At 33.3% G+C, this 12,369-nt stretch overlaps 1 protein-coding gene across 30 annotated transcripts in view; it reads left to right on the top strand.

Annotated features, from left to right (window-relative positions):
• LOC121375254 (centrosome and spindle pole-associated protein 1-like) overlaps positions 1-12,369 on the top strand; it is a 121,211-nt gene that overhangs the window by 100,068 nt on the left and 8,774 nt on the right. For 27 of the 30 annotated variants that reach the window (XM_041502621.1, XM_041502613.1, XM_041502601.1 and 24 more), the window contains 4 exons: positions 1,123-1,254; positions 4,147-4,236; positions 9,244-9,450; positions 10,785-10,854. In XM_041502621.1, the coding sequence (XP_041358555.1) occupies positions 1,123-1,254; positions 4,147-4,236; positions 9,244-9,450; positions 10,785-10,854 (499 nt within the window). Of the gene's footprint in view, positions 1-1,122; positions 1,255-4,146; positions 4,237-9,243; positions 9,451-10,784; positions 10,855-12,092; positions 12,133-12,369 lie in introns of all 30 variants that reach the window. The other 3 variants (XM_041502593.1, XM_041502605.1, XM_041502612.1) reach the window with 3 other exon arrangements.

Raw genomic sequence — 12,369 nt, 5'->3', positions numbered from 1 at the left:
GAACAGTAATATTGGTATTCTATTAGATTACGGTATATTCTTAATGCATTGGATCAGAATGATAGTTTATATTACTGTCCGAATAAAATGTGCACAACATTTTTATCAAATAAGGTCTGTCATATACATTTATATAATGAGAAAGGGACCAATATTGTATCAACATTAAGAATCATGGCTTCTGAATATATACCTTTGCAGCCAGGTTGTTATATCATGCTTACCAGTTTTGCTATAAAATCAGTATTGTAGCAAATTATTTTTTTATCTAAAATAATTTTGGTTTGCACGAATATAACTTATCAATAAGATAAAAGTTTACTTCTCAGAGGAATTATTTTTGTTTTGTTCTGATGTATACTGTGTTATTTTCCTTACAGCGAGAAATAGAAGTTTTTTGATCCACGATTGGCTCAAAGGCCTCCACAAGTCCCAGGGTAAGTTCATTATAAATCGGTTGATTTTTTAAATCAAACATCTAGTATCTGTTGCATAAATTAGTTACAAATGCCCGGTTTCATTTATGTGTCAAACCATGCCATGGGGACATACACATATTACACGTACCAGTAACCAGCATCAGATGAATATGCCTACTATAATATTAGTTTTTTATTCCAATTATTTTTGCAAGAGGTGAAGTGCTTTTTAAACTTAAAATGTGCAGGTTCTTTTATGCGTAACTAATCTTGTTTTCATCAAAAAATTTAATGATTTTTCCTAATTAAAACAATGCATACATCTTTTTTTGTTGTTGAATATAATAAGATTAAAGTATAACTAATACGCATCTGATGGCTATTAAAATATATGTAACATTTCAGCAGCAATCGTGTTACCCTAGCAGTTTATGACAGTATATCTAGTCAGTTTTTACAGTACATCTAGTCAGTTTATGACTACATCTAGTCAGTTTTTACAGAGCCTAAAGTATTAAAGACACATGTACTTTATAGAATTAGTTTTGCATTTCATTTGTGTTCTTTTGTACCTATTTCAACTTTTGTATCTCTGTTAGCTACTGTATTGTAACTCATTCAAATTTTTATACGTCTCTTGACTCTGGTTTTGCATCACTCTCTCAGTCGTGTACATGGTTGTTTCTTCGTGGTGCACTTGTAGATAACACTGACTCACGGCACGAGTTTCTCCGTCAGTACCCCCATGGCCCAATAACGAGTGAAGCCTTGGAGGCACAACAGGCCGCACTACTCCGCGAGCAGGAGAGGAGTCTGCGTATGCTCAAGGACAGAAGTATGATGGTCTCACTTTACAACTTTACATACATATTCTGGCTTTTATTAAATGTTTTTATGCTCTGTGAATACATATTTGTGAATATTGTTAATATTCTTTTGGTCTTATAAAAAGTCTTTTGTATTATTTATTATTAAAATTTGTATTATGATGATGAAAATATCAATTGTAAAATGCCATAAATTGTAAAGTTGTTAAAATTAATTGACAGCTATTGATTTGTAAATTTAATTCAAAAGTTTTACTTTTGAAATGAAAATTTATTTGACTAGTTTTACAATTGCATAAGGGACCATTTACAATTAACAACATTTTCATGAGTATCAAATTATATGCTAGAAAGGAGGGTTTCATGACAGCATATGCTTTTAAATGTTAATACTGGTGAATTGCCCCATAACAAATAAGAATACATTGAATTGGTGTGTTGTATTTATTTTATGTTACTACGGTAGGGAACCATAATTACGTAATATCACAAATGGGCAGGTAAAATTGAATTGGTGTGTTCTATTTATTTTATGTTACTACGGTAGGGAATGATAAAGTAATTAATATCACAAATGGGCAGGTAAAATTGAATTGGGCAGGTAAAATTGAATTGGTGTGTTCTATTTATTTTATGTTACTACGGTAGGGAATGATAAAGTAATTAATATCACAAATGGGCAGGTAAAATTGAATTGGTGTGTTCTATTTATTTTATGTTACTACGGTAGGGAATGATAAAGTAATTAATATCACAAATGGGCAGTTCAACAAGAATGGTCCCCAGAAGTAAACTGTTCCAAAACAATATACCTTTTGCAACTTTGCTTCAGATGTTGTTACATGTTCAAGTGTTACTACATTAACAGTCATTTTTGTTAGTGTTAACTCATTACTGTGCATCTGACATGACTTACACACCGTTACATCACTTGTCACTTTTAACAATCCAAGAGGCATCATTGCAGAAAGTTTAACACCCTTCCAAAGAAAGTAGATACATTGTCTGTTATTTTGATCAAATAGCTCAAATTCAAAACAAATTATCTTAGCACTGTTACACTTGATCAAATAGTCAATGTCATTCCGTAACAGCACTTTCAATCCATGACAGAAAACATGAAAGTGCATTTGAATTTCCATAACTCCTTATCATCAACATTGGAAAGTAACAAAAAATGCTTGCATTATGTTGATTGTTGATAGAATTGTTTGTAATTTTTTGTGAATTTATTGATGTATAACAGCCACAAATTGTATAAAATTATGTAGTGAAGCGATTTTATACTAAATTTGTGACTGTTATACATTGATAAATTCACAAAAAATGACAAACAATTTTTATAATTACAAACAACAGAACTTATTTAGTTAAATATACACACAGATCACTTTCTAACATCCTTTTCATGACCTGTTTTATGTAATGATGTCCCATTTGATATAATGCCATCATTTTCTGGGGTTTATCTAAAGCTAACATTCAGTTCTGTGGTGACGTCATCCAGTCAGAATAGTAAATGGTGTAAGAGCAGAATGTTTCTAATTATATTTTGGTAAGTGGAGTTGTTCCACACATTTGTCATTCCCTAGCGGCGTGAAATTGCCCAAACATAAATGTTTTGATTTCTACACTTTTAATCACTTTACATGTATGTATATGTTGTTGTTTATTCAGTACTAAATCTTTGAACACCAACCTAGATTACTTATTGCAGACTGTTTTCATGGTCCTCAGCATGGCATTATTGGTTTAGTTAGAGATGGAAAAATAAGTAGAAATACAACATAACATAAATAGAATAGTGGGCTACTACCGTATAACCGGAAATTTTCGAGGATTTTTATTTTCGTGGGTTTCGAGGGCAAGTAGTCAGCATCGAAAATATAAATCCTTGAAAATATTTGAAAAAATAAACAAATTCTATCTAAAATATTTATTATGAAAACCATAACACACTGACAATTTACCGGAACATTTTATTTCCTGTCATGCGGATTCCACCGGATACGACAAGAGAATAGTATAGTCAAGACAACAAGTTAGAATTTTAAAAACGTTATTGTGTGAATCTCACTGTTTGTAGAATATAATGAAATATTTTTAAATTTCGTATATTGTTTTTGTCAATGTTCGCCCACACTGCATCAGTTATTCTGGGGTGGATGAATGCAGATTTCAACATTTCCTAGCGTATTTTTAATTCTGCCATAACTTTCATAATAGTACGCATTTCGATCTTGATGTCTGTTACAACTTCGCTGTCATTCATAGCCAGGGAAACCTGGTGAACTCAGACTTTAGGGTGTCCTTAAGTGCTTTGTTCACACATACGTCGTAATTGGCTTTCCACAAAATCAAAGACTGATCAGTTGTCTGGCAAATAGCATACCGGGTATCACAGTGGCCAATTAGGCTACAGGTGACTGTTCTATTGTTTAACTTTACACGTCGGTGGTATCGAACAACTGGCAGCCGAGGTAAAACTTTAATCAACAATAGGAAGTATTCTCGCAACTAGACTTGCTAAAACTCGAAAATAACATCACTTTCAATTTAGATTTGGCAAACGATGAAAATAAGAAACCTTGAAATGTTTTTATACCCCAAACCACGAAAAATTAAGACCACGAAAATTATCGGTTATACGGTATATGAGATAAACCACTAGATGGTTCTCAGACAAAAACAAACAAATCTTCGTCTTAATATCACTGTCAGATGTCGGTGGTAAAGATAACTTCAGTTAGTTGTTGCAGTTTACCAGCAAACACAGTAGACTACTGTATACATTAGCAATACCTGTTAGAGCCATGCTGGAGACATAGGAAAAAGCCTTATAGCATCTAGTCACACGTAGATGACAGCACAGCATTTCTTTTCTTGCTTCCACCCAACAGGCACATATGATCATGCCATGCCCAGCATGAAAGCGAGGCCAGGAACCGACAGTGCCCAGTCCATGCTCAAGTCCAACAGTGCCTTCATAGGTTAGTCTCCAAAAGTGATGTTACGTCTGTCGCGTATTTATGTCACACTCCAAAACAGATGTTCATGTCTGCCACAAAATGTTCAAGTCTGTCAAACATTCATGTTTGTCTCCAAACCTGATGTTCATATCCGTAAAATGTTCATGTTTGTCAAATGTTCTATTTTGCATCCAACTCGTTTGTTTTGCATGTTCCCATGTAAATCACAAGAGCTTTCTCATTTTTGGATGACAATGTCTGTCCCGTTTTGTTAAATTTTTTCATTAAGATGTACATGCAAAGTATGTTGAATGCTCGTAAATTTAGCATATTGCCTATTCAACTGCTGGAAGATAATGGCCATTTTGGATAAATTAATCATTTTGCAGCATGATATAACTTTATTAGTGTCAAATTATTATTTTTAAAGCCGCACACCCTAGTTCCATCCAGCGAAAAGAAATTATAATTTGGTTAATCTACAAACCTGTAACACACTTAGATCACGTTTTTATGAAATGGGGTGAAAAAGCAAGTTTTATATCGATAAATACCATGGGAATCCCCATGTCCCAATTGCTTGAAATAATTTTGAAAGTTAGTATTTTGATGACACTGGTAGATGTCGCTCGAAGCACAACAATGCCTACGTCACGACAAATTTCACAGACTTGGGGTGCGTTTCTTTCACCTCTCCTGGACATGTTCCAACTGTTCTGTCTTGGTTGTATCCCCTCTCAAGATATCGTAAGACTTAGCAAAATTATTGGTTTTAAGGGTTTGTAACGTTTTGTATTGAGACACTTACTTGTCTGAACTTTATTGTTACTGAAAATGTTCACGAACTGTGAAGAAAAATCTCACAAATGAACCACAACAAATCGGATGTTGATTGCACGAACCGTGCACGAGAAAAGAAACCGAACCAAAATGATAACGGTCATGTGGTATACCAACGTCTGTGACATTGAAATGGAAATATCCCCTCTAAAAATAGATTAGACCTTGTCTGCTCAATGGTTTTTTCTCAAACGTGCATCCGTTTTTAAGAAATACGAAAAATGTATTTTGTGGTATTACAAACACCAGCATTACCAGGATTACCAAAAAACACTTCAGGTGAATGGAAATGTATATTCTAGATAATAAACGGTAAGTAAAGTGCAATTTTATTTGTAAAAAAATGGGTTTAATAGCAAAAAACAATGCCATAATAGGGTGTGTCCCTTTAAGATATATTTTAAAAGTTGGAGTACTTAATATTACTGAATTAAATGTTGGCCTGCAATATATTGTTTTTGAAATATCCCTGACAACTGCATGCATGCATCTTTCAATTATATACACCAGCAAGCAAAAGAAAATATGAGAATAGTTTTTTCCCCATATTTTTTTTCTTCATAAAAAGTATGTTTCTATATCTTTAACAATAATAATACATTTACATTATTTGATATTTTATCAGTTTATTAGGGTTTCAAAAGTTGTGCATAACCATGTGATGTTGGATGCTTATGGGAGTGGAGGGTGAGCTGGATTAGAAACAGATCATTAGAATTTTGAAAATCATTTTGTATAATATCCTGCCATATTTGAAAACTATAATAAGAATAGTAACTTTTATATCTGAGAATGAACAAAAGTAGTGAAAAATAGCAAGATTTGCCTTCAAAATCAAGTACTGTATTATAATGACTGGAAAGAAAAAAAGAAGAAAAAACACAACCCCCACCACAGAAAATGTTTTATATATACTTTTGCCTTTAATTGAAGTTGTCATGTTATCTCCAAGTTGTGGCTTCTGCATTGCTGACACTACTTGTGAGACTAGGCCTGTATTATGGGATAATGTTTACCTTCAAGAACAAATAGTTGAGTGAGATTGCAATGAGAAGTGACATAGTGAAAAATAATTTATCGAACAAAAATTCAAAACTGTAGCTGCTATCCACTACTTGTACCATCACTGCCTAGCATGTTGTCAAACTTTCCATGCTCAGTCAGGGGCTGTTCGCAATTAGTGAACAAACCATACACTACTGAGATGAGGTGGGGGATTTAAAAAAAAATCTCTCTTGCAGAATCCGGGTGTAACAAAATCCTATGCTTTGAACACTGGTAAAAATGATAATTGTGAACTGCCCCTTAATAGATAATACATGTACTTTCAGGCAAATTATATAATATATATCAGGGCCGTACCCTGACCAAAATCCATGGGGGGGCACTAAATTTTATAAATAATTTTTAACATACTATAAAGATTAAACATTTCTATGCTATTACTGGAGATATATAAAAAAAAAAAAAGGACAAGATTCTCAGGGGGGGCAGCTGCCCCCCCCCTGCCCCCCCGGAGGGTACGGCCCTGTATATTATGTTATTACTTTGGTTCATATAAATCATAGTACTGTAAAATACTTTATTTTTGCATGAAAATTGTTTTCACATTTTTCGCGTTAGAATAAAATTCGTGAAAATAAATTCCACATGAAATTAGAGGCTAACGAAAATTGGACATTCAAAAAAACGTAGTCTCGTTCAGTCAAATCCGAGACCTCATTAGTTTCTGCTGCACAGGACTATAGTAGAAACAATGTGACATTTAAAACTGTATACCAAGAAGCATTATCAAAGTAAAGACAATATATTACATAATAAAACATACAAAGTTTTGTATTGTTTTGTTCCATAAGTGCTGGCGATGAAAGCAATAGACGTATTTAAAAAAATGGAAGTAAACATCACAGTTTGTTAAAATGTGGAAGTGAAAACAAATTCGGGTTGGGCTTGTATGCTGTAACGATACCATACTCGTAGTATTGGGCTTTTACACTAAAGGTTTTATTTGCCTGTTGATCAATCATAAATTGTACTAAATTAGTATTTTCAAGTAATAAATAATGTTTAAATCAAACTTGTCTTCAAATTCCGTTTTGTTTTCGGATTCGGTTTTTATAACAAGTTTGTGGATTACGAAAAAGTGCACAGTGTAACCTGAGCACCTTGTGTAAACTTGCGGTATTTTGTAAACAAGAAACGTCAAAATTGTTAACATCAGAAATGGTACATAATATTTTTTTTATATGGAGAGGGATGGGAATTAGTGAAAATAAATGCTCGCAAACTTATTCATTTTCAGTAAATTGTGAATATTTGATCCTGTGAAAATAAAGTATTCTCCCACAATGGCTGTCTCCCTTTTAAACTGGTACTGGTATGTATTACATAACTAGCTTTACATGTGGCACCTCTTCCCCCTGTTCAGCACTGTACACTGATTCTCAATAATAGTGAAAAATACTTTTAAGTTTCTTCTCGCATGCATATGTATGTGTAATACAGATAAATTCCATGATATCAGTACATGTAGAATAGATTGATCTTACATGATGTGACCTGTAAGGTGAAATAATAAACTCATTAATGAACTAAATAATGATCTCAAGTTCAAAATATCAAATGACAAGAATGTGTACCATGAATAGTTAAACATTTGGCTGTTATACACTGGTATTATGAAATAGGTTTTTCTAAAGGTTTAAATTAAAACTCAAATTTCCAACAAAGCTAAGCTATCAGATTTATTTTAATAATTTTAAGCACAACTAAATTTAATAATTGAAAAATACTTCAAATTATTGAGGTTCCTGATAACAAACTAATCTACCCTAGAATGGCATAGCCCTATTCCACATCAATATATATGAAAGATTCTTTTAGATATTCCATTGTGTGTAAGAGTCTAAAACAGATTTTAACATAATAGTGTGTGTTATCTGTAAGCTATCAGACTTTGTATGTATAATTATATCAGTATTGATGTTTGCCATAAATGTATTTCTTACAGGATCTTAACAAGGTATATTACATGCAAGTAGAGTAATTGGTGTTGTCAATTTCAGAACTCTGTATAATTTCTGCACATAGCTTAATATCTATAATGTAGTTAATGTCAAGGTGCACATGTAGATATTGACAAGGCTGTGGACTGTTATAAATGTTATAGTGATAATACTGTGTGTGTTTGTCATATATTGACAAGGCTGTGGGCTGTTATAAGTGTAATAGTGATACCACTGTGTGTGTTTGTCAGATATGGACTGTTATAAGTGTAATAGTGATACGACTCTGTGTGTTTGTCAGATATGGACTGTTATAAGTGTAATAGTGATACGACTCTGTGTTTGTCAGATATGGACTGTTATAAGTGTAATAGTGATACGACTCTGTGTTTGTCAGATATGGACTGTTATAAGTGTAATAGTGATACCACTGTGTGTGTTTGTCAGATATGGACTGTTATGAGTGTTATAGTGATATGACTCTGTGTTTGTCAGATATGGACTGTTACAAGTGTAATAGTGATACCACTGTGTGTGTTTGTCAGATATGGACTGTTACAAGTGTAATAGTGATACCACTCTGTGTGTTTGTCAGATATGGACTGTTATAAGTGTAATAGTGATACGACTCTGTGTTTGTCAGATATGGACTGTTATAAGTGTAATAGTGATACGACTCTGTGTGTTTGTCAGATATGGACTGTTATAAGTGTAATAGTGGTACGACTCTGTGTTTGTCAGATATGGACTGTTATAAGTGTTATAGTGATACCACTCTGTGTGTTTGTCAGATATGGACTGTTATAAGTGTAATAGTGATACGACTCTGTGTTTGTCAGATATGGACTGTTATAAGTGTAATAGTGATACGACTCTGTGTGTTTGTCAGATATGGACTGTTATAAGTGTAATAGTGGTACGACTCTGTGTTTGTCAGATATGGACTGTTATAAGTGTAATAGTGATACGACTCTGTGTGTTTGTCAGATATGGACTGTTATAAGTGTAATAGTGGTACGACTCTGTGTTTGTCAGATATGGACTGTTATAAGTGTAATAGTGGTACGACTCTGTGTTTGTCAGATATGGACTGTTATAAGTGTTATAGTGATACCACTCTGTGTGTTTGTCAGATATGGACTGTTGTGAGTGTTACAGTGATACCACTCTGTGTGTTTGTCAGATATGGATGGACTTGGCCCGGTGTTTCCTGAAGATCTCGAGGACCTCCCTCAGCGTAACGACTCGGCACGTGCTCGCCGCCGCCGAGCTGTTCAACAGAGTCCCAGCCTGCGTCACTATGACGCGTTTGGTTCAGTGTCCAGCCTCGATGTCGACCAGATCGCCAAACGCAACGAGAAACGGCTGAAGAATCTTAGAGATTTACAAGGTATTCACAGAGGCAGTAACTTTGAGATCACTTTCAAAGCAGTCACTGCCAAAACATGTACATCCTTAGTTTATAGAAAAACGATTGATATGTAACCTCACATTTTTACTGACATCACTAGTACGCCAAAATAAACATGCTCATGCAGATGACACTTTGATACATATTTTGGGAAGAAAACTATAAATGTTTTAATTGACATACGGGTCATGTGTTTTTGACCTATTTTGGTTCTTATGTAGAAAAAAGAAGTTTTACGGTAAAATGTAACAAAGAATTGGATATACAGTCAGATCTTGTTAAAATAACCCTCGTTACTACATTTACACCATCTGAACACAAATTGTCGGAACAAACGTACATCAGTGTTATTCTGTTCATTACACCCGAATTCACACCTTCCGACACCAACAGAGCAAATTAGGAACAAACAAATTAGGAACAAACGTACATCCAACATCTGAAAACACCTTTACAACGACATTACATAATCACAGATACTGTAGCACGTTAGCAGTACACACACAGCCACTTGGAATCTGTGATCTCATAGTGAGCCGACTGATGTCGGCTAAATCTGTAGACATGTATTGCTTTTGAAAATAAGCCTTTAGTCAACCAGTTAAAGGATTAACTTTGAACAATCAAGTCTTCTATTTCTATGATATTTTGTACCAGTTGTACGTGTCTTTAACCAAGGAATGATTAGACTGACTGCGCTTTGTTTAATATATTTAATAATTTCAGTGCATTAATTATTTACATGCTATTCGGTCATTATTAATTATTATTTTTTGTTAAGTAATTTTGGCAAAGGCGATAACTCATGACAGTTCGATACAAGATCAATTTCGATATAACGAAGAAGTGACCCAGGGACGAACATGGTCGTTGTAACGAGGTCTGACTGTACTTTAAATTTCTCAACTACTTGATTGTCTACACATGTTACTGTGAGAGTTGGAACATAAACAAACAGTAGGTGATGTATTACTTTAAGAAGGGGCGAAATCCCAAATGGCATGACTTAATAGAGACAACATCTCAACAGGCTGAGAGTATACTCCTTCTTTTTTTCTTTTTTTTTTCTTTTCTTTTTAACTAGTCTTTCCAAAAGTGTACATAAAACATTTTAATGATTTAAAAGCTGTACATTTTGTTTGCTTATGAAATAATTAATAATTGTGAATGGCCCTTAGTGAAATATTACTTAAGTGTGGTAATAAGATTACACTGCATTGTTATCTAAATCGTCATCTGTGTAATCCACAAATTGATAGAATTATTCCAAAACTGCATCTAACAGTCACTGATTCAGTCGTGCTTTGTTACAGGTGATGATGTGTCCATGAATGACCCAGATGATCTTATTGACCACTTCTTGAAGAAACAGACTCACAACAGGTAACACTTGATATAGTTCACTGAAACAGTATGGCATACTAAAAGACAACAATATGTGAATGAAATATATTGTAAAGACTGAGTCTCTGTATATTCATTTGTCCAATATGCGGTTTTAAGGTGCTATCAATGGAAACTATTTTTTTAAAGTTTTAAAATTTGGACTGAAATAAAATTGCCAGTAACAAATAATTTGTGGTAGATATAGGAATAAGTTAGCAAATCTTGCTTGGCTATGTAAAGTACTGTCAAAAATATGTCATTTATTAAAAAACATCCATGTATATGCATTTGTCAAATGCCAATACAGTAACATTTTTGACATGTGCAAAAAACCTCAAACATGGCTTCTGTGTGCAGGATACTGGGGGAGATGAATATAATAAATTATTATGATTATTTGAACATGATTCCTAAAATCTGAATTAGTAACTGCCAATTAAACCCCCCAAAATAATCTGACAAAACCTAGACCATGTTAGCATTTTTTTTTTCTTTAACTTGTCACAGTGGTGTCAATGCCTTTTTGTTACAAACGTAGATAGTCAGTGTTTTAATCTTAAAAGATCTCAGATCGCAGTTAAAATGATAGAATTCAAATTAATTTAACTTTTTTTCAGTTTTTGAGGTGATGTTGGTATTTCAACAAACCATATTTTTAAAATGTATTATGACCAGGATATCAAAAGCTTTGAATTGAACTGACCAGAAAACTGATATAATATATTCTGTTTATTTAATTCTGTAACCTTGGGATGTTCCAGTGGAACACTCATTTCTCAGTTTTCATCCAGTTAATAATTTCAGAGCTAATAATTACCATATTATTATTCAGCCATATCTAAATTGTGGATATCTGTAGAGGCATTCAGCCATCTTGAATGCAATTAGGGATGTCTCCATAAAGTTATGATTTTACACCATTTATTGTATTCATAGATGCAAGACATCTGTTTTCTTGCTGTGTAATAAATTTTCTTTAAAAGCTTTAATAGGGTAAAATCATATCAAGTTATAATGTTATATATTTTAATACTTAGCTGTTTGATTACATCTTTCATTGACTACGAATTATATGTGGACATTGTAATATTTTTATTCAGTGAATTTTAATAGCTTTAAATAATTTCAAATGTTTCCAATATATTGTAATAGTTTGATGAATATATATTGGAACTACTGTTTACAAAGCATGTGCTTTGTTGTGGATGTGGTAAATTTTGTTTTCCCTTCAACAGGGATTATATGTTGGATTTCGACTCCGAACTGGAGAGTGTTGTAAGTCAGGATCTATTCATCTCTGAACAGCTTTTTGAAGCTGCCTTCAAAACATATAACTCCTAGCTAATGCATTCACCATAATACGCTTCGTTGGTAAAATAAGTATCACATATCTAGTATTTTTAGTTATATTTAATATAGTGATTTCCTGCAGTCATAGAGCTTTTAAAACACTGATGTAAAACAAATGACATGCATTAGGCATCTTTGAAATCAGGTTTGTATGTACATAGA

The sequence above is a fragment of the Gigantopelta aegis genome, chromosome 6 (genome assembly GCF_016097555.1).
Source record: "Gigantopelta aegis isolate Gae_Host chromosome 6, Gae_host_genome, whole genome shotgun sequence".
Classification (NCBI taxonomy): Eukaryota; Metazoa; Mollusca; class Gastropoda; order Neomphalida; family Peltospiridae; genus Gigantopelta; species Gigantopelta aegis.
This window is presented reverse-complemented; position numbering and strand designations above follow the sequence as displayed.